The 27,938-nt window shown below is 42.0% G+C and overlaps 1 protein-coding gene and 1 pseudogene across 2 annotated transcripts; both read right to left on the reverse strand.

Annotated features, from left to right (window-relative positions):
• Positions 1-174: 174 nt before the first annotated feature.
• IHO1 (interactor of HORMAD1 1) lies at positions 175-27,938 on the reverse strand (the record flags this gene model as incomplete). Its single annotated transcript, XM_081247638.1, has 7 exons — positions 175-1,320; positions 1,665-1,768; positions 8,621-8,708; positions 8,902-8,950; positions 23,770-23,933; positions 24,966-25,140; positions 27,883-27,938. 7 exons carry the CDS (start codon positions 27,936-27,938, stop codon positions 175-177), a joined length of 1,782 nt encoding a protein of 593 aa, XP_081103764.1.
• LOC308624434 (ferritin light chain-like) lies at positions 4,640-5,282 on the reverse strand (annotated as a pseudogene). The gene has a single exon. The product of its transcript is annotated as a ferritin light chain-like (transcript).

The raw sequence follows: 27,938 nt of genomic DNA on the forward strand, positions 1-27,938 counted from the left end.
GAATGCCGGATCTGCTCCCTAGCCACCACCACCCCTTCCAAAGCATAGCCTCTGACCCTGAGGGTTCCAGGCAGGCCTTTGGGAACTTTCTGCTGTTAGCCAGCCCAAAGTGTTCTGTGATTTGTCTTTCCAGCTGAGACCAATAAACCATCAGCTGAATTCACTATGGGCTGGTCAGAAGCCTTCATCACTGCTATCAAAACCCAGGTCATAGAGTATACTCTTCTCTGGCTCCTTGCACTGAGGGGTCTCTTTTCTGACGTTGAGGTCACTGAACCAGCTCATCTGTTGGTCCCCCTGGGAACTGTGAGAAAGCAGGTTGTTGTCTTGGGAAGCATGCCCACTGTACTGCAAGAGATTCCCTTGCACTGCCCTTGCTGTCTTACTGGGCATGACTGTTCCTCTCAGAGCAGAGCAGACTGGTTTTGTGGGGCTCCTGGGGCCCTGAAGATGCAGGGGCTGAGCGAGGGGTTCCTGCCGCCCCTGGGGGGGCCTTTGTGGGATGGAAACTGGAGAGTGAGGATACTTAGACTTGGAAGCACAGGGTTTGCTTGGGGTTTGTTCTTGCTTCCTGGCTAGGAGCCTGCTTCTGAGGGCTTTCCTGGGATGCTGCTTCTTGCCTTTCCCCCCTCTTTCTACAGTTCTGCCTTTCTGTTCAGTCACCAACCTTTGTTCACAAGGGTTACATGAAAACATGCCTTTGGCTTGACATTTTTGGAAGGTGTTCTTAATGCTGGTTGCAAAGTTGTTTAAATCCAGGGATATAAGCCGCGAAGCTCCTTGGGAAACCAGCTCCCTGTCTTCAGGAATCTTGTGGCCCAGGATGCCAGAGCCATGGTTCTCAGAGCCTGTTTTAGTAATAGCACAATTCTGGCAGTTACCCTGCACTGCCTTGTCCTTGATTTGCCTGTTTCTTTTGCCAGTTCCAACTGCCAGTGGCACAGCCTCTTCTTGGAGAGCACTACTCTTTGCTCCCTCACCCCAGACACCAGACTCCCCAGGCCTCAAGGAGCCCACACTAAGATTGCATGCAGCAGGGAGGGCCTGGGCCTGCCACATAACTGGTTCCTCAGAGGCATATTTCTCCTGCCTGGTGAAACTGAGGCTCTGGGCCAGAGGTGGTGAAGTCTGAGAAGCACTGTCCTTCACATGTCTGGGTATCCGAGGGACAGAGATCAATTGATTTAGCTCTGCTAGGACACTGGGCATATTCAGCTGGCCTAGCTGCTCACACAGCTGCTGGAAGTCCTTACTCTGCCGAGCAACTAAAACTTCAAGGTGCTTCAGGTCGGACTTCATTTCTATAAACTCTGCTTGTCTCTAAAGAAAGGCAGTGAGAAAGAAGGGAGTTACGGACAGTGCAACTCAGAATGCACAATATAATGTGTGAACAAAACAAAGGATGGGCCAGCAGATCAAAACCTTGTCCCTTGCTGGGTACTCTACAGGGGATACATGGCTACACTCTGGAGCAGGGTCCCTAGGGTCCACATCATGCCAGAGAACCTTGGGAAAGGAAGCTGGCCCCTACCCTGGCCTATTACCAAGGGGCCTGTGGTGGCCTCTGTTCTTGGCTGAAATTTGCAATTTTAAAGGTGTCTCTCTAGGTCTTAGTAACAAAGCCATAAACACACTTGAGGAAAGGGGTCAGGGTCTACACTTACACCTTCAAATCTCTTTTGCAGCTCAAGGATGGCCTGTTCCATGTTGCATTTGTCCCACACTGTTTCCAACACCAGATCACTCTGGGCCTTCGTGGTCTCTTGCACTAAATACAAAACAATGACAATTCACCACATGAAGACTATGGTATGCCCCACCCTGCCCAGGCCACAGTCGTGGAGAGGGAGAAGCTGGAACCCGGCACGGGCTACCAGAGCCTGCTCTGCCAACACCCAGAACTCTAACCATCCAGATCAGCCCTGGTGAGGAAAGAAAGCAAGAACAGGGTGGTTCCTCCACTGTCTCTTCTTCCCTCCCTCCCTGAGAACATCCTGGCCAAAGCAGACTCAACCTTAGCACCTGCTGGGGACTCTGAAACCTGCTGCCCAGATGATGGCACCAACGTCCTCTTTGGCCAGCCTTCTTGGCCCTGTCATCAGAGTGATCTTTCTAGAATGTAGATATGATCGTGCCTCCTCTGAAACGGTCACTGGAACTTTCAATGGTACCCCACAGGCCACTGGATGAAGTCCAGATCTTTCAATAAATTGGCTAACAAGACCCAGGCTCACTTCCCTTTAACTCACTATCCTCTGCATCTCTGAGCTCTGCCTAGGCAATCTCTCTTCCACCACTGGCTTTTTTTTTTTTTTTTTTGCAGTACGCGGGCCTCTCACTGTTGTGGCCTCTCCCGTTGCGGAGCACAGGCTCCGGACGCGCAGGCTCAGCGGCCATGGCTCACGGGCCCAGCCGCTCCGCGGCATGTGGGATCTTCCCGGACCGGGCACGAACCCGTGTCCCCTGCATCGGCAGGCGGACTCTCAACCACTGCGCTACCAGGGAAGCCCCACCACTGGCTTTGAACATGCCGTTCCCTTGGTTTACAATACTCCTGCTTCCATTCCTCAGGAATGGGAGAAAAAAAAAAAAAGGATCCTCAGAATGATGGTGAAGTCCTAAGAAGAGGACATAAAGCATAGCCTGCCCAATCTGGAGCTGGAGGCTGAGCTCCAGGCAGGACATCTCTAATGAAAAAGTGAAACAGAAAGACTCCCCAATGTGTTTGAACATATTAATTGGAGATTTACAGTTTTATCTGAAAGTTTATTATCAGACACTGTGCTAGGTGCATGGAAACAATCTTGAACAAAACTACTTACATGAACTTTGCAGTCTTGAAGAAGAAAAAAATAACAAGTAAACAAATGTGCACATTAATAAATGAAAATTGTGATAAGTGCTCTGATAGGAAATATAATAAAAATAAGAGGGTGAGGGCACCTACTTTAGATAAGGTCATCAGAGATAAGAGTCATGTAAGGTGAAACCAGAAAGATAAGGAGCAGCTAGCCCTGCAAAGATTAGGGAGAGGTTATTCAGCTAGAGGAAACAGCAAGTGCAAAAATTCTGAGGCAAATAAGAGCCTGTGATGACTAGGAATAGACAAGCCAGTGTGGTCTTGGGGGAAAAAAAGTAAAATGTGATAAATTTTATGTTATGTGTATTTTACCACAATAAAAAATGTAAGAATTTTTTTAGAAAGCAAATTTTCTATTACTCAACACAAGTTAAATTCCATGTGTCAACCAATTAGAAAAAGACTGTTTACTTATATTTCAAGTACTGGATTCCTGCCCCTAAACTCAATTAGTGAAATATTTTTCCAGACATCCATGTTGATATTTGTAGTAGAAAGCAAATGTAATTATCCTACCCTAGTTGAGTTCCTAAATATCAATGTTTCTTAGGAACAGAAAATGAGGAAGGCAAGCAAAGTGTTCAATTCTAGATTCAGTACTCAGTAAGCATCAGTCTGTGGTCCCACATATTTTTTTCTTTGTCCTTGGGAAACATATGTTCAGGGTCTTCTCCTTTAAAGAGCTTTTGTATTGAGGTATTACTTCCAAAGTCTACTGAATTTTTTTCTTTTAAAAACTATAACAGTATAGGGACTTCCCTGGCGGTCCAGTGGTTAAGACTCTGCGCTCTCAATGCAGGGGGCACAGATTCGATTCCTGGTGGGGAATCTAAGATCCTGCATGCTGCATGGCGCAGCCAAAAACAAAACAAAACTATAACAGTATAAACAGGCATACAATGAAAAATGATCGAATCTCTCCCATGAAGACTTTGGTCCCGCTTCCTAGATTTAACGTTATGAGCAGTTTCTGGAATTTTGTATCAATACGTGTGCATATCCACGTTTAGGTTATAGATCCTGTGTGTGTGTGCACGTGCAAGCGTGCGTGTGTGTGTGTGCGTGTGTGTCTTCTCTAGAAGGAGACTCATTTCATTTCTGCTTTGTCTATAAACAGATATTTAGCTTTTTAATAAAAATGCCATTTAGGGGCTTCCCTGGTGGCGCAGTGGTTGAGAGTCCGCCTGCCGATGCAGGGGACACGGGTTCGTGCCCCGGTCCGGGAAGATCCCACATGCCGCGGAGCAGCTAGGCCCCGTGAGCCATGGCCGCTGAGCCTGCGCGTCCGGAGCCTGTGCTCTGCAACGGGAGAGGCCACAACAGTGAGAGGCCCGCGTACCGCAAAAAAAAAAAAAAAAAAAAAAAATGCCATTTAAAATCCACTTCCATATTCTGAACAATATCTCTAGTTTCTTTCTCCCTCCCTTCCTTCCTTTCTTTTTTTTTTTTTTCTGCAAAAAGCTTTATTGTTTCTATTTAGTCCAAGGCTTGGGAGAGGGGTCCAGGGTGGTTAAAAAGCTGCCTAGTGGGCTTCCCTGGTGGCGCAGTGGTTGAGAGTCCGCCTGCTGATGCAAGGGACACGGGTTCGTGCCCTGGTCCGGGAGCCATGGCTGCTGAGCCTGCGCGTCCGGAACGGGAGAGGCCACAACAGTGAGAGGCCCGCGTTCCGCAAAAAAAAAAAAAAAAAAAAAAAAGCTGCCTAGTGGCTGCAGAGAGGGGCTTCAGGCAGAAGCTCTGACACCAGAGGGGCCCTCAGAGGCCGCTGGGCTCTGGGGGCTCTTAGTCATGCTTGAAGGTGAGCCTTTCGAAGAGATACTGGCCTAGCCCAGCCTGGGGACCAGCCAGCGTGGGGCGATTAGTCAGGTGGTCGCCATCTTGATGATGAGTTTCACCTGCTCCTCCAGAAAGCCGCTCTCCCGGAAGTCACAGAGGTGAGGGTCTGTGCGGGCAGAACCCAGGGTGTGCAGGTCCACAAGGACCTGGTTCAGGTTCTTCTCCCTGAGCATGGCGGCTTCCATAGCGTCCTGGGTTTTACCCCACTCATCTTGAGATAGCTTCGGCCGCTGTGCTGGTTTTGCATTTTCAAGAGACACTCGGCGCCCTCACGATTCTCCTCAGCCAATTCACAGAAAAAGTGGCCCATGCCCTCCAGAGCCACATCATCACTACCAGAGAGAGGTAGGTGTAAGAGGCCTGTAGATGCATGTTGACCAGGCAGTTGACGGTAGCCTCCACCTTGGTGGAATAATTCTGACGAATCCGGAAGCTCATGGTTGATGGGTAATAAGGAGTTAAGCTCAAAAAATGGTGTTGGCTGGTCTCGGTGGCCGAGGATAGCTGAGTGGCTGATTGCGAAGGGTGTGACTGGAAAAAAGGATGGGGGTTGGTCAGAGTTTGGAGCAAGGGGCATCCCTGCGTCTGTTCCATCCAAACACTGTTGAAGTAAGAGACAGATCTGAGGGACTGCCGAGCGCACTGCCAATATCTCTATTTTCTTGTGAAGATGATTTTGTTTAGGGACTTCCCTGGTGGTCCAGTGGGTAGGACTCCGCACTCCCAATGCAGGGGACCCAGTTTCGATCCCTGGTCAGGGAACTAGTTCCTGCATGCATGCCGCAACTAAGAGCCTGCGTGCCACAATTAAAGATCAGGCCTGCCACAACTAAGACCCGGGGCAGCCAAAATAAATTCATTAATTAGTATTTTTTAGAAAAAAGATGATTTTGTTTTGCCTGAGGCGTCCCAGCACTGGAGCTTACAGGCTGTTGAGTGGGGCCAGGTCTTGGTGCCATGGCCGCAAAATGTCTGCCTCCAAACAGAGTTCACATCCCTGCTATGTCCACCACCAGCTTTTATGACCCCAGAGAGAGCCATAGCCACCCCCGCCCTCTGCCTCCCCAGGAGACCCTCCAAGACCAGCAGGTCTGGCCCCGACTTCTGTGGAGTCACTGCTTTTGCCCTGGGACCCCAGTGCGTGCAGGACCTTGTGCACACCCTTGAAGCGTGGAGTCTCTGTTTTCCCCAGTCCTGTGGCGCTCCTGCAATCAAGTCCTGCTGTCCTTCAAAGCCAAATGCTCTGGGGGCTCTTCCTCCCCATACCAGACCCCTAGGCTGGGGAGCCTGGTGCAGGGCTTGGAGCTCTCACTCCTGTGAGAGAACTTCTGTGATATAATTACCCTCCAGTTTGTGGGTCACCCACCCGGGTGGTATGGGATTTGATTATATTGTGAGTGCGCCACTCCTACCATCTCGTGGTTTCTTCTTTATGTCTTTTTTTGGTAGATTCCAGTCTTTTTTTATCGATGGTTGTTCAGTAGTTGTGATTCTGGTGTGCTCTTGAGAGGAGGTGAGCTCAAGGTCCTCCTGCTCGCCGCCACTTTGTCTCTGTCCTCGAAGATGATTTTGTTTATTTCTATTTTAGTGATTTGACAAGGGCTCCATTGAGATGAGGTCATATTCTGATGCTTTTCCACTGATGGCCAGTGATTTTCCTTTAACTCTAGTTTTGCTCTCCCTGATGTGCTAATGAAAGCTGCCTGAGAAAGGGTCTGGAAGCCTCCATGTACAAGAGGAGTTTGCTTAGTCCCCCTTTTTCTCAGGATACCCTTCCCAATTTTCACTGACTGATCTCACTCCTCCACAAGATGTGTCCTGGAGCAAACTATGTGCACATAAGCAGCACCTTGCTGTTTTCATTTAACAATAAATATTTCCATTCCAACATGGTTCATATAAATGGACCTCATTCTGCTCAACAATTATATGTGCCTTGCTCAGAAAGGCATTTCTCATTCTAAAATTATAAAAATGTTGCTCATGCTTCTTACAGTTCTTTTAATGATTTAATCACCACACAATATATTGATTCATATGGAATTAATTTTGACGTATGGAGTTATCTATTTTCCAAAAGACTCATTCTCTGATTTTGATAGTGGCCCCTCCTTTTTATTCTCCTAATGACCATATTTTTCAATAGAACTTATATGTATTAGGTGAAAGTACTGCTTTCTACTAATTACCCCACCTAAACCCAAGATAAAGTGAGATGTGGATGGCCTTGGTAATTTATTCTATTACTCTGGTCCTTGGTGTCCTCAGCTGAAGAAGAAGAGTTAGATTAGATGGCCCTGAGTGATCCTTCTCGTTGTACAGGCAGAATGTGACTGGGGAAAGATTTCATGACCTCATTCTGTGAAGGTATGAATGACATAATAACCCAAGACAGTGCTTTCACATAGTATCTTCCCCCTTCCCTTACAAGCACAGTGAGTGCATACTGAAAGCCTGCAGAATGCACTGACTGGCAAGTTCAGTGCTCTAGGCTAGCTGGACTGGGCCTAGCTATATGACAGGGGATTTGCCTGGTTCCTCTCTCAATGACTAACTTCCTGCTCCTGATCACTACCTACCAAGAAAGGGAATGATTCTGGACAGGCTCCTCGTGCCTATTTTTAAGAACAACCTGGCTTTTAATTAATGTAGTGCCACAGTGTTTGTTACTGTTTGCCTTATCAATGTGGCTCTCTTGAGTCTTAAGCTCTGAAAGTTAAGAAACCGTCAGGGGTGAAGGATCAGGATCCCCATGCCTACTATAAGCCAGACTCAGTTCTACTCCTCTCTCTGTCTTCATCCTGTGTTGGGGCCTTGAGCACTTCCATTCCCTATTCTGGGCCTTAAATGCCACACATTTGCTGCAGTTCTCCTTTTTGTACTTCACCCAGTTTTAAACATAACAAGTAAAGAGAGTGCTTTCCTTGCACACTTAAAATGAGTTATTTTATCATGTGAAACAAAGAAAGCATCCCTTTTCCTTCTGCTCTTTGTCTTGCTTCTTCTTGTGAGGGTAACAGTCCTAGGCTTCCAGAACTGGTTTCCAAGCAGATGCGCAGTTGCCCTGTGTGTGGGATATTCAGGTTGGAAGCCAGCAGACAGTACAGTGCTTCTTTGTAGACAGATGGGGATTAATTTCTAAGTTACACAAAGGCATTAATTTTTGTAAATCATGAGCAATCCATCCCATGGCATTTGAATAAGTTGACTTCAATTTGTTTAAAATAAAAAATAAACACACAGACAAATGCAAACAAGTGCAGATGCAGTCATCATCTTGCTGTTTAGCTGAGAAGCTGTTGGTTCCAGGGAAGTGTTCACCTAAGGAGACCTGTGTAATGGTTAAATAAGGGCCTGAACCATGGTTTCACCTAAATGTAAATCACTAATTGGCAGAGCAGAGGACTTTACAAACCACAGACTGTAACTGAAATTGAGAAAGATGCTGTGATTCACTACAAAACAGCTCTCATTGAAATGAAGGACGCAAGAAGAACAGTAGGTGACTAGAGTATTTCTAACACCTAAAGGAGCACTGTCTTTATTTCTAAGTCCTAAGGGAGCAAGGGAGCCTTTATAGACAACACAGCCAGCAATTCATTTGAGAACCAGGGATGCCCTTGATTCACTTCAGGCAGTGAGATGAGAAACCTGGTAGAACTATCTGTCCTGAGGCAGCAGGGTTACTGGGTGGAGGATTGATGCTTCCGAAAAGGCATAGAGGGACCAGGGCAATCCCATATAGAGGTGGAGCCCACTACCTAGTTCAGCTCCACATCTCTTCAGGGCTAATCTTATGTACCCATTCTCTCATCTGAAACACTGTATGGAACCTCACCACTGGCAGAAATCTGGCTAGGGTCAGAAAGTTCACATTCACTGCTCACCAGTGCCCCCTGCTGATAACCTCAAACTCTAGACACTCACATGTCTTGGCCACAGTTTCCAAAGAATCCAAAATAGATTGGCTTCTGGAACTGAGATGTTCCTCAAATTTTTCCACAGATGTCTGTAACTTAAGAAATCAAAAATTAGGAAATAATTCACAGACTGTTGCCTTATTTTATTAACTTGGTGAACTGTCATTTAATGATAAAAAAGGGTAGTTAAAATATTGCTATTCTACACGAACAGAAGTCAATACAATATAATTATTAAACTTCTTAAAATGCAAGATGTTCTAATGCCTTGAAATGTGGCATACTTACCCTGTTAATGCTTTCTTGGATATGGGAAATGAAATTGTATAGAGTCTCACTAAAATAGGAGAGAAAAAAGAAAGTAAATCTTTGCGAAATATTGAAACATTATGTAACAGAATTGATTCCATGAACATGGCTGGACTCTACCTAGTGCAGCATCAAAATGGTGCTTGATCAGAGTTGAAGACTCAACTCTGAGAAACCTTAGTGCCCAGATGGAAAAAAGGAGAACACTGACTTTTCCTGATCATTTCCAAAGCAAAACACTTTTTTGTTTTTTAAAATTTACTCTACATGGATCTTAAATGAGGTTGCATTTTAGCAATTCAAGTGGTTACTACAGTAGAACAGACCAGCTTTCATTTTTATGGCAAACATGGCTTCAGAGGATAGTGACTTCTTTCTGATAGCCCCAAATTCCTGGATACATCTTAATATAATGACTATTATTTTGACAGTAAGAATGAGATAATATAGAGACAGTTCTGGGAACAATATTAATTTCTAATGAAAAAGAAATTTTCACAATTATTCCTCAAATAAATATCCCTCTTTTTTTTTTTTTTTTTTTTTTTTTGCGGTACACTACGCGGGCCTCTCACTGCTGTGGCCTTTCCTGTTGCGGAGCACAGGCTCCGGACGCACAGGCTCAGCGGTCATGGCTCACGGGCCCAGCCGCTCCGCGGCATGTGGGATCTTCCTGGACCGGGGCACGAACCCGTGTCCCCTGCATCGGCAGGCGGACTCTCAACCACTGCGCCACCAGGGAAGCCCAAATATCCCTCTTTTGAAAAAAATCAGACAAGGGTCGTCATTAAAAATTTTTACAGATTTTTGTTTCTTTAATCTATACAAATGCAAATATCAATTTTTGAACCCCAATAGGACAACTCTTCATACCAAAGTCTTATGGATGCTCCAAATGACTGACTTTATTTTTTAATTTTTTAAATCTATGTATAGTATCATGTCATATGCAAAGAGTGACAGTTTTACTTCTTTTCCAATTTGTATTCTTGTTATTTCTTTTTCTTCTCTGATTGCCGTGGCTAGGACTTCCAAAACTATGTTGAATAATAGTGGCGAGAGTGGACATCCTTGTCTTGTTCCTGATCTTAGAGGAAATGCTTTCAGTTTTTCACCATTCAGAATGATGTTTGCTGTGGGTTTGTCGTATATGGCCTTTATTATGTTGAGGTAGGTACCCTCTGTGCCCACTTTCTGGAGAGTTCTTCTCATAAATGGGTGTTGAATTTTGTCAAAAGCTTTTTCTGCATCTATTGAGATGATCATATGGTTTTTATTCTTCAATTTGTTAATATGGTATATTACATTGATTGATTTGCGTATACTAAAGAATCCTTGCATCCCTGGGATAAATCCTACTTGATCATGGTGTATGATCCTTTTTACTTTTTTTTTTTTTTTTTTTTTTTTTTTTGCGGTACGCAGGCCTCTCACTGTTGTGGCCTCTCCCGTTGCAGAGCACAGGCTCCGGACGCGCAGGCTCAGTGGCCATGGCTCACGGGCCTAGTCTAGTCTCTCCGCGGCATGTGGGATCTTCCCGGACCGGGGCACGAACCCGTGTCCCCTGCATCGGCAAGCGGACTCTCAACCACTGCACCACCAGGGAAGCCCAAACTGATTTTTTTTTTTTTTTTTTTTTTTTTTTGCGGTACGGGGGCCTCTCACTGTTGTGGCCTCTCCCGTTGCGGAGCACAGGCTCCGGACGCACAGGCTCAGTGGCCATGGCTCACGGGCCCTGCCGCTCCACGGCACGTGGGATCTTCCCAGACCGGGGCACGAACCCATGTCCCCTGCATCGGCAGGCGGACTCTCAACCACTGCGCCACCAGGGAAGCCCCTGATCCTTTTAATGTGTTGTTGGATTCTGTTTGCTAGTATTTTGTTGAGGATTTTTGCATCTATATTCATCAGTGATATTTGTCAATAATTTCCTTTTTTTGTAGTATCTTTGGCTTTGGTATCAGGGTGATGGTGGCCTTGTAGAATGAGTTTGGGAGTGTTCCTTCCTCTGCAATTTTTTGGAGGAGTTTGAGGAGGATGGGTGTTAGCTCTTCTTTAAATGTTTGATAGAATTCACCTGTGAAGCCATCTGGTCCTGAACTTTTGTTTGTTGGAAGATTTTTAATCACAGTTTCAATTTCATTACTTGTGATTGGTCTGTTCATATTTTCTATTTCTTCCTGGTTCAGTCTTGGAAGGTTATACCTTTCTAAGAATTTGTCCATTTCTTCCAGGTTGTCCATTTTATTGGCGTAGAGTTGCTTGTAGTAGTCTCTTATGATGCTTTGTATTTCTGTAGTGTCCATCGTAACTTCTTTTTTATTTCTGATTTTATTGATTTGAGTCCTCTCCCTCTTTTTTTTTTGATGAGTCTGGCTAAACGTTTACCAATTTTGTTTATCTTCTCAAAGAACCAGCTTTTAGTTTTATTGAGTCTTTGTTATTGTTTTCTTTGTTTCTATTTCATTTATTTCTGCTCTGATCTTTATGATTGCTTTCCTTCTACTAACTTTGGGTTTTGTTTGTTCTTCTTTCTCTAGCTCCTTTAGGTGTAAGGTTAGATTGTTTATTTGAGATTTTTCTTGTTTCTTTTTTAAAATTTATTTATTTATTTATTTTTGGCTGCTTTGGGTCTTCATTGCTGTACATGGGCTTTCTCTAGTTGTGGCAGATGGGGGCTACTCTTCGTTGTGGTACACGGGCTTCTCATTGCAGTGGCTTTTCTTGTTGTGGAGCACGGGCTCTAGGTGCACAGGCTTCAGTAGCTGTGGCACGTGGGCTCAGTAGTTGTGGCTTGCAGGCTCTAGAGCTCAGGCTCAGTAATTGTGGCACACGGACTTAGTTGCTCCGCAGCATGTGGGATCTTCCTGGACCAGGGCTGGAACCCATGTCCCCTGCATTGGCAGGTGGATTCTTAACCACTGCGCTACCAGGGAAGTCCCTCTTGTTTCTTGAGGTAGGATTGTATTGCTATAAACTTCCTTCTTAGAACTGATTTTGCTGCATCCCATAGGTTTTGGATCATTGTGTTTTCATTGTCATTTGTCTCTAGGTATTTTTTGATTTCCTCTTTGATTTTTTCAGTGATCTCTTGGTTATTTAATAATGTATTGTTCAGCCTCCATGTGTTTGTGTTTTTTACGTTTTTTTCCCTGTAATTTATTTCTAAGCTCATAGCGTTGTGGTCAGAAAAGATGCTTGATATGATTTCAATTTTCTTAAATTTACCGAGGCTTGATTTGTGACCCAAGATGTGATCTATTCTGGAGAATGTTCCACGTGCACTTGAGAAGAAAGTGTAATCTGCTGTTTTTGGATGGAATGTCCTATAAATATCAATTAAATTTATCTGGTATTGTGTCATTTAAAGCTTGTGTTTCCTTATTAATTTTCTGTCTGGATGACCTGTCCATTGGTGTAAGTGAGGTGTTAAAGTGCCCCACTATTATTGTGTTACTGTCAATTTCCTCTTTTATAGCTGTTAGCAGTTGCCTTGTGTATTGAGGTGCTCCTATGTTGGGTGCATATATATTTATAATTGTTATATCTTTTTCTTGGATCGATTCCCTCATCATTATGTAGTATCCTTCCTTGTCTCTTGTAACATTCTTTATTTTAAAGTCTATTTTATCTGATATGAGTATTGCTACTCCAGCTTTCTTTTGATTTCCATTTGCATGGAATATCTTTTTCCATCCCCTCGCTTCCAGTCTGTATGTGTCCCTAGGTCTGAAGTGGGTCTCTTGTAGACAGCATATATGTGGGTCTTGTTTTTGTATCCATTCAGCAAGCCTGTGTCTTTTGGTTGGAGCATTTAATCCATTCACGTTTAGGGTAGTTATCGATATGTATGTTCCTATTACCATTTTCTTAATTGTTTTGTGTTTGTTTTTGTAGGTCCTTTTATTCTCTTGTGTTTCCCACTTAGAGAAGTTCCTTTAGCATTTGTTGTAGATCTGGTTTGGTAGTGCTGAATTCTCTTAGCTTTTGCTTGTCTGTAAAGCTTTTGATTTCTCCATCAAATGTGAATGAGATCCTTGCCAGGTAGAGTAATCTTGGTTGTAGGTTCTTCCCTTTCATCATTTTAAATATATCATGCCACTCCCTTCTGGCTTGTAGAGTTTCTGCTGAGAAATCAGCTGTTAACCTTATGGGAGTTCCCTTGTATGTTATTTGTCTTTTTTTCCCTGTTGCTTTTAATAATTTTTCTTTGTCTTTAATTTTTGTCAATTTGATTACTATGTGCCTTAGCATGTTTCTCCTTGGGTTTATCTTGCCTGGGACTCTCTGCACTTCCTGGACTTGGGTGGCTATTTCCTTTCCCATGTTAGGGAAGTTTTCGACCATAATCTCTTCAAATATTTTCTCGGGTCCTTTCTCTCTCTCTTCTTCTCCTGGGACCCCTATAATGTGAATGTTGGTGCACTTAATGTTGTCCCAGAGGTCTTTTAGGCTGTTTTCTTTCTTTTCATTCTTTTTTCTTTATCCTGTTTCATGGCAGTGAATTCCACCCATTCTGTCTTCCAGGTCACTTATCCATTCTTCTGCCTCAGTTATTCTGCTATTGATTCCTTCTAGTGTATTTTTCATTTCAGTTATTGTATTGTTCATCTCTGTTTGTTTGTTCTTTAATTCTTCTAGGTGTTTGTTCTTTAATTCTTCTAGGTCTTTGTTAAACGTTTCTTCCATCTTCTCGGTCCTTGCCTCCATTCTTTTCCTGAGGTCCTGGATCACCTTCACTTCATCGTTATTCTGAATTCTTTTTCTGGAAGGTTGCCTATCTCCACTTCATTTAGTTGTTTTTCTGGAGTTTTATCTTGTTCCTTCATCTGGTACATAGTCCTCTGCCTTTTCATTTTGTCTATCTTTCTGTGAATGTGGTTTTCATTCCACAGGCTGCAGGATTGTCCAAAAGACTGACTTTAAAAGAAGAATTTGATAGAACCATTTGGAAATCTACAAACCTTATGGTTTTATGAATAAGATTAAGACATTACCTGAAAACAATAAAAATATTAAAATGAAAAAATTAAGGATGAGAACAGAATGCTATTAAAGTATAAAAGCAGAGACTAAGAAAGGGAACTTAAAAATTAAAAATAGCAGAAATTAAACAAATAGAATAACTAGAAGATACAGTATGGAAATATGATGGAAAATAGAGCAAAAGACAAAGAGATGAAAAATAAGTAGGTAGTAAAAAAAAAAATTAGAGGATCAATGCAGGAGATTCAGTGCATGCCCAAAATTGCAGATCCATGAAAAAAGAAGAGTGAAAAGGAGGTTTTCAATGATATAATAAAGAAAAATTCCCAAAACCGAAAGACACAAGTTGTAGGTCAAAAGTAATTCCCCAATGCCCAGGGCTATGACAAGCCACATCAAACCACATTGCTGTAAAATTTCCAAACTCTAAGGATAATTAGAAGATCCTAAAAATTTCCAGAAATAAAAAAGCAAGTGACATACACAGGATCAGGAATCAGAATGGCAGCAGACCTCTTAAAAGCACACAGAGAGCTATAAGACAGTGGAGCAATGCTTTAGAAATTTTGAACAAAAAGAACTTCCAGTCTTGTACAAGGACATAGCTGTGCCAATTGCTTGTAGTCATCATCTGTTCTGAGTGGTCAGTACTCAAGTTGGGGTTTTTTTTAATTACTTTATTGAGGTATGATTAACACACAAAAAGCTGTAGATATTTAATGTATACAAGTTTGGAGATAAGTATACAACTGTGAAACCATCTCCACAATCTATGCCATAAATATATCCATCACCTCCAAAAGTTTCCTTCCACCCTCTTTATTTATTAGTAGTAGGGATAAGAACACTTAAAAAAGATCTACCCTCTTACCAAATTTTAAAGTATACAACAGAGCATTGTCAAGTATAGGCACTATGCTGTACAGGTCTCTAGGATTTATTCATCTTGTATAAACTGAAACTTTGTACCCTTTGACTAATTCTGCCTGTTTCCCCCACAACTGCCCCACCAACAACCACCATTCTACTCTCTGCTCCTGTGAGTTTGATTATTTTACACTCCTCATATAAGTGGTATCATATAGTTAGTATTTGTCCTTCTATGTCTGGCTTATTTCATTTAGCATAATGTCCTCCAGGTTCATTCATGTTGTCACAACTGGAAGGATTTCCTTCCTTTTTAAGGCTGAAGAATATTTCATTGTATGTACATACCACATTTTCTTTTCCATTCATCCACTGATAGATATTTAGGTTATTTCCATGTCTTGGCTATTGTAAATAATGCTGCGATGGACATGAGAGTGCAGATATCTCTTCAAGATCCTGATTTCAATTCCTTTGAGTATATACTTAGAAGTGGAATTACTGGATCATATGGTAGTTCTATTTATAATTTTTTGTGGAACCTCCATACTGTTTTCTAAAGTGGCAGCACCAAGGAATTCCCTGGCAGTCCAGTGGTTAGGACTCCGCGCTTTCACTGCCAAGGATGCAGGTTTGATCCCTGGTCGGGGAACTGAGGTCCTGTAAGCCACACAGTATGGCCAAAAAAATTTTTTTTCTTTTAAATTAGAAAAAATAAAATGGTTGCACCAATTTCCACTCACACCAACAGTGTACAAGAGTTCCCTTTTCTCCATATACTTGCCAGCATTTGTTATTAATTTTTTTTTTTTTTGCAGTACATGGGCCTCTCACTGTTGTGGCCTCTCCCGTTGTGGAGCACAGGCTCCAGACGCGCAGGCTCAGCGGCCATGGCTCACGGGCCCAGCCGCTCCGCGGCATGTGGGATCTTCCCAGACCAGGGCACGAACCCGTGTCCCCTGCATCGGCAGGCAGACTCTCAACCACTGCGCCACCAGTGAAGCCCCTGTTATTAATTTTTTTAATGATAGCCATTCTGACAGGTGTGAGATGATATCTAATTATGGTTTTGATAAGCATTTCCCTGATAATTAGCAAAGTTGAGCACTTTTCATATACCTGATGGCCATTAGTATGTCTTCTTTGGAGAACTGTCTATTCAATTCCTTTGCATGTCTTTTAATCTGGATATTTTGTGTTTTTGTTTTTGTTTGTTTGTTTTTGCTATTGGGTTGTAGGTGTTCCTTATATGTTTTATATTAACCCTTTATCAGATATATGGTTTGCAAGTATTTTCTATCCCATGGGTTGCCTTTTCATTTTCTTTTTTTTCTTTTTTTCTTTTGGCTGCATTGGGTCTTCATTGCTGCATGTGGGCTTTCTCTAGTTGCGGTGAGCCAGGGCTACTGTTCATTGAGGTGCATAGGCTTCTCACTGTGGTGGCTTCTCTTGTTGCAGAGCACGGGCTCTAGGTGTGTGGGCTTCAGTAGTTGTGGCACGTGGGCTCAGTAGTTGTGGCTCGTGCGCTCTAGAGCACAGGCTCAGTAGTTGTGGCACACGGGCTTAGTTGCTCCACAGCATGTGGGATCTTCCCAGACCAGGGATCAAACCTGTGTCCCCTGCATTGGCAGGCAGATTCTTAATCACTGCGCCACCAGGCAAGTCTGCCTTTTCATTTTGTTTCGTTTGCTGTGCAGAAACTTTTTACAGTTGACCCTTAAACAACATAGGTTTGATATTCACGGGTCCACTTATATGCAGATTTTTTTCAATAAATATAGTTCGCCCTTTGTGTTCGAGGGTTTTGCATGTGCAGATTCATCCAACCATGGACAGAAATTTCCATCTGCAGTTGGTTGAGTTTGTGGATTCAAAACTTGAAGATATAGAGGGCTGACTATGGGACTTGAGCATCAGTGGATTTTGGTATATGTAGCGTCTCCTGGAACCAATCTCCTTTGGATACTGAGGGACGCCTGTAGTTTGATGTAATCCCACTTGTCTATTTTTCCTTTTGTTGCCTGTGCTTTTGGTGTCATATCCAAGACATCATTGCCAGGACCAACGTCAAGAAGCTTTTTCCCTATGTTTTCTTCTAGGTGTTCTACGGTTTCAAGTCTCATGTTTAAGTCTTTAATCCATTTTGAGTTGACTTTTGTGTATGGTATAAGATAAGGGTCCTTTTCCATTCTTTTGCATAAGGACCCAGTTTTCCCAGTATCATTTGTTGAAAAGATTATCATTATCTCATTGTGTATTCTTGGCATGTCTCATGCTGTATTAAACATTTAAAACATAACCCCCGGGCTTCCCTGGTGGCGCAGTGCTTGAGAGTCCGCCTGCCGATGCAGGGGACATGGGTTCATGCCCTGGTCTGGTAAGATCCCACATGCCACGGAGCGGCTAGGCCCGTGAGCCACAGTCGCTGGGCCTGTGTGTCCGGAGCCTGCGCGTCCGGAGTCTGTGCTCTGCAATGGGAGAGGCCACAACAGTGAGAGGCCCGCGTACCACACACACACACAAAACAAACAAACAAACAAAAACACATAACCCCCTAAATGGTCTGTATAATGGAGTACAATGCAACCACAGAAATGATTTTGTAGATGAAACAAATATAATCATTAAATATTATTAAATTTAAAAAACAGATTGAAAAATAGTCCATAGGAAACAATCCCATTTTTATTTTTGAAAATACACAAAAATAGGGCTTCCCTGGTGGTGCAATGTTTAAGAATCCGCATGCCAATGCAGGGGACATGGGTTCGAGCCCTGGTCCGGGAAGATCCCACATGCAGCAGAGCAACTAAGCTCGTGCACCACAACTACTGAGCCTGCACTCTAGAGCCCACAAGCCACAACTACTGAAGCCTGTGCGCCTAGAGCCCATGCTCCACAACAAGAGAAGCCACTGCAATGAGAAGCCTGTGCATCGCAACAAAGAGTAGCCCCTGCTCGCCGCAACTAGAGAAAGCCCACGCGCAGCAACAAAGACCCAACACAGCCAAAAATAATAAATAAATTAAATAAATAAATTTAAAAAGAAAGAAAAAAATACTCAAAAATAGAGCAGAGTTACATAAAACAGTGTTAGTGGTGGCTCACAGAGTAAGTTGATTCAGAGGCAGACTTGAAAATCTGACAGACCCAAGATCTCTGCCCAAAACTCCCACTCAGTTTAGATGTGCTCCCTTGGATGGAGTCTTTCCTGACGCCCCCAGTCAGAGCTGGAAGCCTGTCCTCAGGGCTCCCAAAGCATTGGATGAAACCTCTACTACAGAATCTACAAATTTATACTGAGAGTGAAAAGTCTAGAGTCTTTATTTTAGTTTGTTCTGCATCTGACCCTCTTTCCTGTTTGAGGAGTTCCTCAGGTTAGGGATCTCGGGGAGGAGCAGAGTCTCTTTCCTCCTCTTGAGGCTGAGGGTGCCAGAGGCTTGCTTTCTGAGCTTTTCCTGAACCCTGAGCTCTCTCCTCACACATGCCTTGCCAGATTGGGAGTCAGGAGAAAAAGACTGTGAGCTCTCTTTTCTGGTCGTTGTGGCAATAGTAGTAGAAAGATGGAGCGCCATGGGACTGATAAAATTGTCCAGGACTCGGGACTTCCCTGGTGGTCCAGTGGTTAAGACTTCGCCTTCCAGTGCAGTGGGTGCAGGTTCGATCCCTGGTCGGGGAGCTAAGATCCCACATGCCTCGCAGCCAAAAAGCAATAAAACAATCACCAAAAAACATAAAACAGAAACAATTCTGTGACAAATTCAATAAAGATCTTAAAAAGGGACCACATCAAAAAAAAAAAAAAAAAAAGAAAAGTGTCCAGGACTACACTGACTACAATGCAGGGAAGGATCTAGTGCACTCTGGGCAGGGGGTAGTGGGCAGCAGAATCTGCCCTGGACTAATTTTGAGACTTTGTTTGGGAAGTTGTCCATGGCAGGTAGTTGTTGGCAATTGTACGACTGTGGCAGAAACTTAAATTGGCCTCATTTTCTTCCTTGGAAATTAGATTCCTGATCCTCACCCTCCATGCACTGCCACTCAGATAGATGACATTCCCAGACTCCCTTGCATCTAGGTGTGGGCATGTGAGTAAATTTTAGCCACTGTGAGATATAAGCAAAAGGGTTGCATGCAACTTCCAAGAAGAATCCTAGGGAATTCCCTGGCAGTCCAGTTAGGACTCTGTGCTTTCACTGCCGTGGGCCTGGGTTCAATCCCTGGTCGGGGAACTGAGATCCTGCAAGCTACATGGTGTGGCCAAGGAAAAATAAAGAATAAAGAATAAAAAATAAATATAAAATAAAGAATTATATATAATAAATATAAAATAAATAAATATAAAATAAAAATAAAATAAAAAATAAATATAAAATAAAGAATTAAAATAAATATAAAATAAAATAAAATATTAAAAAATAAATAAAAAATAAAGAATCCTAAAGGGATGGGAAGATACCCTTCTTCCTTTGCTCATCCATCAGCTGTCTGGAACTCTGATGTAACAGCTGGAATTGCAGCAGCCTCCAAGCACTGTGAGGATGGCAGGGACAGGGGTGGTCATATTTTAGGGATGGCAGGCCACACTGCTGGAAGGAGCCAGATCCTTGAGGTCCATGGAGCCATCATTCTAGCCCTGGACCACACACTTCAGGATGATTTTTGCATTAAAGAAAAATAAACATCTTTTAAAAACTTCTATTATTATAATGAGAGTGAGTGTATATATGTCAATGCAGCTGAACATAATCCTAACTAATAAAATGAACCACCCAATATCTTTTAATAATTTTTAACACTTTAAAAAATTTAAATTAACATATGAAATTAATTTGTATGTGTGTGTGTGTATACACAGTTCTATGAGTTTTAACACAAAATTAGGATTCATGTAACCACCATCACAACCAGGATATAAGACAGTATCCAAAAAAAATCCTTCATGCTGTCTCTTTGTGGTAAAGTCCAGCCCACACCCATAACCCTTGGTAATCACTGATCTGATACCCATCCCTATAGTTTTGCTTTTCTCAGAATGTCATTTAAATGGAATCATAGAGTATGTAACCTTTGTGATTTCTTTCGCTTAGCATAGTGCTTTTGAGATTCAGCCACGTTGTTGTATAGCAATAGTTTATTCCTTTTCATTGCTGAGTAGTATTCCATCATATGGACATACCATTGTTTGTTTATCCATTCATACATAGAAGGACATTTGGGTTGTGCCCAGTTTTTGGTGATTATGAACAAGGCTACTATAAATGTTATTGCATAGGCTTCTGTGTAAACATAAATTTTCATTTATCCAGGATAAATACCTAGGAGTAGAACTGAGAGCCATATAGTGAATTATGTTTAATTTTATAAGAAACTGTCAAACTTTTCCAAAGGGGCTGTATCATTTTGCATTTCCACCAGCAAGATTTCCATTTGGTCTATATCCTTGCTTGGCACTTGGTATTGTCAGTTTTTGTTTGTTTTAATTTTAGCCACGCTAACAGATAAGCAGTAATATCTCATTATGATTTCAAGTTTTATTTCCAAAATGGCTAATGGTGTTGAGAAACTTTTCACGTATTTATTTGCCATCCATATGTTTTCTTTTTTAAAAAAATATTTATTTATTTTTGGCTGCTTTGGGTGTTTGTTGCTGCATGTGGGCTTTCTCTAGTTGCAGCGAGTGGGGGCTGCTCTTCCTTGTGGTAGGCGGGTTTCTCATTGCAGTGGCTTCTCTTGTTGAGGAGCACGGACTCTAGGCATGTGGGCTTCAGTAGTTGTGGCATGCAGGCTCAGTAGTTGTGACTCACGGGCTCTAGAGTGCAGGCTCAGTAGTTGCAGTGCATGGGCTTAGTTGCTCCATGGCATGTGGGATCTTCCCGGACCAGGGCTCGAACCCGTGTCCCCTGCATTGGCAGGCGGATTCTTAACCACTGCGTCACCAGAGAAGTCCCCATGGTTCATTTTATAATCTACTTGTGGTCCTTAGGTTATTCATTGGTTATGAAACTGATCTGTTTTCTCAAATATGACTGATTAAAAAATAAGAATCTGTGTAATGGATATATCCATTGTCTGGTGTGCCCAGCACCCAGCTCTAATGGGGAATTGCTTCTTTCTGCATCCACAAAGTGATTCTGGTGAGGACTTCCAGTCACAGCCCCCTCCCCTCACCCCCCCCACAACCTAATAAACAAGCCCATCAGAAGCTTTCACTAGGATTTTCAAATTGTAACTAAGGGATGAGAGTCTCTTTTTCTGCGTTAATAGAAAGCTGGTCTCTAGTAGGAGAGAATGAAGTATAGATGGAGAGAGAAGCACAGAAAAGAGACAGATTCTGATTTCATTTCATTCCCTGTCCTTCCCAGATTGGTTAAGAGAGCTAATATATCCTCCTTTTTGTCTAGGCTAGTTTGAGGTGGGTTTTTATTTGAGTCATAACAAATGCAATCTGAATGATTAAGGCTTCTTTTGAGATATGTTAACCTCATATGCCCTTTCTATACATTTGGGAAAACATGTACTTTCAAAACACAATATGTAAATCCATGTCTTATTGATTTGTAGCATCTCTTTATGTTTGAACTCTGTACCATGCCTTATCATTTTCTTGCTTCCAAATTTACAGCGGTATGCTTTCTCTTTCTCATTTAAAAATTTCTTATTCCGCACCACATTTCTGATAAGCACTTATTGACAGAAAACAAGGAATCTAAAATCTTGTGTTTTTTTTGGTTTTTTTTTGCGGTACGCGGGCCTCTCACTGCTGTGGCCTCTCCCGTTGCGGAGCACAGGCTCCGGACGCGCAGGCTCAGCGGCCATGGCTCACGGGCCCAGCCGCTTCGCGGCATGTGGGATCTTCCTGGACCGGGGCACGAACGCGTGTCCCCTGCATCGGCAGGCGGACTCTCAACCACTGCGCCACCAGGGAAGCCCTTGGGGTTTGTTTTTGCCAGAATTTATTAAAATTATGATTTTCTGCTTAGCATTTAAATCAATATTGTAAGCTTGAAATTTTTTAAATAGAGAAGAGATTCTTCAGTGTCCTTATCATCTGTTCTCTCTATATAAATACTATTTTTTTTTGCCAGCCATCTTGTAAATAATCATTAACAGAAACTCATTTCTGGGAATTCCCTGGTGGTCCAGTGGTTAGGACTCCATGCTCTCACTGCCGAGGGCCTGGGTTCAATCCCTGGTCTGGGAAGTAAGATCCCACAAGCCGGGCTTCCCTGGTGGCGCAGTGGTTGAGAGTCCGCCTGCCGATGCAGGGGACACAGGTTCGTGCCCCGGTCTGGGAAGATCCCACATGCCGCGGAGCAGCTAGGCCCGTGAGCCATGGCCGCTGAGCCTGCGCGTCCGGAGCCTGTGCTCCGCAACGGGAGAGGCCACAACAGTGAGAGGCCCGCGTACCACACACACACAAAAAAAAGATCCCACAAGCCACACGGCCAAAAAAAAAAAAGAAACTCATTTCACTACAAAAAAAAGAAGGAAATGAAAAATGAAATAAAGAAAGGAAGGGAGGGAGAGAGGGAGGGAGGAAGGAAATATGAAGAAGGACAATGTTTCAAAAAAAGGGTTTTTTTAGCTACAGAAATCCTATTTTTTTGTTTATTTGTTTGGCTGCACTGGGTCTTAGTTGTGGTATGCTGGATCTTTTTTTTTTTAGTTGTGGCATGTGGGATCTAGTTCCCCTACCAGGGATCAAACCTGGGCCCCCTGCATTGGGAGCATGGTGTCTTAGCCACTGGACCACCAGGGAAGTGCCTTAGCTACAGAAATCTTGATCAAACAAAATGTAATCCAAAAGCCCAGAGAACAAAAAAATTAAGACTAATTTATCTGAAGCAGTAAGATGAGAGGAGCCTGATCATCTTCAGTACACTACCATTGTTATGAGTCCCAGACCTTAGATTCCTAGGGGAAAGAAGTCTGTCAGCAGCTGGGAAATGTTTATTTATCAGCAGAATCAAACACTTCGTATAGAGCATTTTGCTTTTCTCACTAAAGGAATGTAAGTATACAGTGGAAAAGATACCTAATCTTTTAAAGAATTCCTAATTTTAAAGAATTCCTAATCTAGAATTTTAAAAGAAATTCTGGCTCTTTCAACATGAAAGTACTAGTGGTGATGCTAAGTGATACATCTTTACTGTTACAGAAATAATAAAGTATATTTCTGCTTGGGTGTTATGATTTCTATGATACCTAAAGATGTCCTGTTAATAACTCACTACCAAGAAATGAACAAGTTAATTTCCTCAGTGACTGCCACTTATTCATTTACAAATTAATATAGTAGCCCTAATATTTGCTTATATATATACACACACATATATATGTAGCAAATAAGAATATGTATAAAATTTAGGGTATATCTTTTTTTTTTTTTTTGGCAGTATGCAGGCCTCTCACTCTTGTGGCCTCTCCCGTTGCGGAGCACAGGCTTTGGACGCGCAGGCTCAGTGGCCATGGCTCACAGGCCCAGCCGCTTCGCGGCATGCGGGATCTTCCTGGACCAGGGCACGAACCTGTGTCCCCTGCATCGGAAGGCAGATTCTCAACCACTGCGCCACCAGGGAAGCCCTAGGGTATATCTTTAAAAATACCATTTCAAAGTGAGAAAATCAGCCTGAACTATGACTTAAGAATTCATGTGCTATATTTTTGACCCTAAAACAAATGTTAACTGATTTCCTAATTCTGATGATCTGAAAAAAAAAATTAAAGGGAAGAATTTTAGGCAGGATAAATATAACATTACTTGAATATTGCATTTCTCTGAGAAGTTCTTTAGCTTAATATTCAGAGAGGCCAAAACTGTGGCAGCCATAAGTCACAGTGACAAGAAAGCAAATAAAGAGTAATTATTAGATGAGCTGTAAAGGCAAGAATGCTATCATACTGAAACTGAATTTTTCGACTACTGACATTCCATTTTCTGTTTCGCTCAGAAGAGAGGAGCTGTCTCATCCACTTGAAAGGTTTGTGTACCTGTCACATTTGTCTTTTGCACTTTTCTTTTTCTCCTCAAACTGTTCCAAGAGGCCTTTTGATTTTCCAACTGGCAAAGGAAGAGGAAATAAGCCTCCATCTTTTGTATCTCTTCCAAACAGCTGGGGTTTTGTTTGGTACTTTATGAAAATACTAGGTTCACTCTGTTCAATGGAAAAAAAAATTATAGCATTTCACACAAAAATATTTATAGCATGCACTATTTTCTATACAAAGCAGAGTCACACTTAAGTGCAAACCATAAAATACAATATAGCATGTAGTATTTCCTTTTAATTTCATATGTACCAGAAAATTATATTAAAACAAAGCAACTCTTTTTACTAATATAATTTCTGCCTTATCAGACCAGAGGTATTTAAAATGTCAGCTAAAATGGCTTAAAATCAATTGCATAAATTTAAAGGCAGCAACAGAAAATTATGCTGTCTTGAGATGATATGTTAAAGTTTTTATATTAATAAGTTTAACTCAAATTGCTGTTGCTTAGTTGCTGATGAACTAGACTTGTTGATAAATTTGACATGTGATGCAGGCATATGGTGAGCCATTTCCTGCATTCTGAGGCAAAACTTACTCTGGAACATTCAGGCAGTACATTTACTCCTTCATATCACTGGGTACCAATTTTTGTACTAAAATATTTATCTCAGCTCATACCTTACTAACTTAAAGTATCGACCTAATCTTATTAATTAAGTCCCTATATGATGCAGTTAAGTCTGTGTATAAAGTTAAATCTGGTTCTACATCAAAATAAGTAAATATATAAAAATATTTCTGACTCACAAAATAAGGTAGGCTAGTCTCAAAAAATCAAGAGATTCTGTTCCTCATTCTGGCCCTTATTCATCAGCTTAGGCCTCAATATCCTCATCTCCTTCTTCAAGGAGTTAAGTGTCATGCAATATTTGGCACTCCCTAGGAGTAGTCAAAGTACTTGCACTATTCTAATATATTGTTTTAGTAATGGAAGAAAATGCAAATATAAATATGTTTTCCATTTAACAATACCAAGTCAAATGAGTCACCAATCAAGCACAAATCTATTTAGGACAGTAATTCTTAGAGATGTACAACTCTAAAATAGAACTCAGCAGAATAAGTCTTCTTTACAGTTTATGTCCATAATGACTGTGAAACATGTGCAGAGAAATTCTGGGATTCAGACTTACATCCAGAGAATTCTGTTGCGACTCTTTTGGATGTCTCAAGTGGACACCAAAGTCCAAGGGTGTTGACGGGGTCTCTGAACTTTCTGGACAGAACTGGGATCCAAAAAGGAACTGGGAATCACTGAGACTAGAGTAATCAGTCTGATTATTATTCCAGTTAGATGACTTAGTAGCCCTGAAATTAAGCAAGAAAATACAAGTACATCAATTGGGCAAATGAAACCATAATTCAAAACTATTTTAGAATATTCTGGGCAGAATGCTAGGTTTTTTTGACCTCCTAGTCCCCTGCACACTGCCAGTACTACCTGTAAAGAAACAAGGAAATTTTGAATGCCAGACATTTCGATTACAACAACCTGGGAACAATCAGATGGAATTTCAAACATTAAGGACTAACATGATTATTCCTTGTACTGTAACATTATGGACTATAACACCATTTTGGATATCAAAGTTCACAAAACCTTTAGGGATTAAGAGAACATTATCTTTTAAAAGGTTGAGGGCTTCCCTGGTGGCGCAGTGGTTGAGAGTCCGCCTGCCGATGCAGGGGACACGGGTTGTGCCCCGGTCCGGGAAGAGCCCACGTGCCGCGGAGCGGCTGGGCCCGTGAGCCATGGCCGCTGGGCCTGCGCGTCCGGAGCCTGTGCTCCGCGGCGGGAGAGGCCGCAACGGTGAGAGGCCCGAGTACCGCAAAAAAAAAAAAAAAAAACACACACAAAAATAAAAGGTTGAATTGGTTCATCACTAAGGGAATAGATTAAAAATAAAATATGGCTTATGTGTATAACTGATGCAGTAGTCAGAAGCAATAAGCTAGATTTACATAAACCATATGGATAAGTCTCAAAAATATAATTTTTGAGTGCAGAAAAAGTAAAAATTTAATAAACTCTCTCATACATTAATGTAATTTATAAGGCTATATCATACACACCAAACAAGTATGTAACTGAGTATGTAGAAGGTTAATTGGAAGGATACATATTAACTCTCCTAGATTGTGTGTCTATAGGGAAGGAAAGGAGCAGGACTGGAGGGAGAGAAGGAGCTATAATACAACAAACACAAGATAGACCTAGATATGGACTGAATGTTTGTGTCCTCCCAAAAATTCATGTGTTGAAGCCCTAAGCTCTATTTTGACAGTTTTTGGAAGTGGGGCCTTTAGAAGGTAATTAGGGTTCGATGAGGTGAGGAGAGTGGGACCCTCATGAGAGGATTAGTGTCGTTTTAAGAAAAGACACCAAAGAGCTTGCCCTCATTCTTTCTCTCTCACCATGTGAGGACACAGAAAAAGGCAGCTGTCTGTAAGCCAAGAAGGGAGTCCTCACCCAAAACCCATCATGCTGGCATAGGGTTCTAGGACTTTAAATCTCTAGAACTGTGAGAAAATAAATTTCTGTTGTTTAAGCCATCCAGTTTATTGTACTCTGTTATGGCAGCCCAAGCAGACTAAAATAGGCCTCATCCAGACTGAAGAATATGATCAACTCAGGTTTGCATACAGAAAGATCCATTAAACATTGTGTTATTCCCTTTCACACTTTTAGTGTCGTATCCTTGCTTGTTCTAAATACTTCCAGCTGTGGACTTCCAACTTGCTTCCCATGGATACCTATGCCAGTCTAAATCTCACATATGAAGGGGATAATGATATTGATAATGATACAATCACACTTGAACACAGTGTACTAAGCCTACTACAGAGACAGCACATAAGTGCACAGACAAATAAAACATATAGTCTTCAAGTTTTTACTTGAAAGACACCTCAGTAACAATTTGTGTTACTTAATGCTGTTGTGTAACCCAAGAAAACATGCTTTTCATTAAAACATGCACATGCAGATCATTCCTTTTCCAAATATTAGATTTAAAATAGATAGCCTATAAGTACATATTCTAAGCTAAACGAATCATTATTTATTAATACAAGACAAAAAGAAACCCTACTTGCTCAGAACAGAGAAATTATTTTGACTCATAGAATCATTTTCTAAGTTTAGCTAAGGTAATAGGCTGCACACATATAATACGGTTTGCATAATCACTGCTCAAAATAGCTAAATAGCTCTCTGTGTCTCCCCTCTTAGGTCAAAGAGAATAATTAGCTGGGCTGGAAAAGAAACAGCTCTGTAAGCCTACAGAAGTCCTGTAGGATTTACATCTTAAAGCTACGATCTGGAATTAAGCATAGATTTTTTTCCCCCTATTCTGTATCAACTGTAAGCTCTTTTTTTCTTTTTAAGAAAAACAACAACAACAACGTTTTAGGTTTTCTGCTGTCTTTAGGAAGGTGTTAGGAAGAAAATAAACTATCCAATGATAAAAGCATACCAAAACAATTGGAAATCCCTTAATATATACTACTTCTGGGGTACGCCCACCAAGTTAGCAATGGCAGGCCTACTGCATGGCTAGTGGACACCCATCTAAGTACCTCAGTGGAGTAGTAGTGGGGGCAGTATCTCAATGAGCCCTGTCAACAGTTGGAGTGGTTCTTGATTTCATGGTGCCTACAAGTTGTACTACACAATTGAACACTTATCTGAACATTGTCTTGAGTTTGATCCTTGCTGTTTCAATAGCAATTGCTCCAAATGAGGTGAGAGTTTCCAGATGTTGGACCATGTCTAACTCTTATAGTCCCTCTAGGTCCAGTGCTGGACAGAGTCATTACTCAATTAACACACATAGCCATTGATACTGCTTTTATAATCAGAAAATAGGCAAAAGGAAAAAGACAAATATGGGAGGGTGCAGTGGTGACAAGAGAGGGGAAGAGAAAGGGAAGAAGCTATATCGGGTAACCCTATTACTATAAACTAATAGGAAGGGGAGCCTGTTTCTATGAAATCAGTGCAACTATAAGATCCTTTTAAGTATCAGAGTATATAACCAGAAAACTTACCCAGAGCCTGAGGGAATACTGAGCATCTCTTTGATATTCCAGACATTAAAATTCAT

The sequence above is a fragment of the Mesoplodon bidens genome (assembly GCF_964165515.1).
Source record: "Mesoplodon bidens genome assembly, chromosome: 10".
In the NCBI taxonomy this organism is placed as follows: domain Eukaryota; kingdom Metazoa; phylum Chordata; class Mammalia; order Artiodactyla; family Ziphiidae; genus Mesoplodon; species Mesoplodon bidens.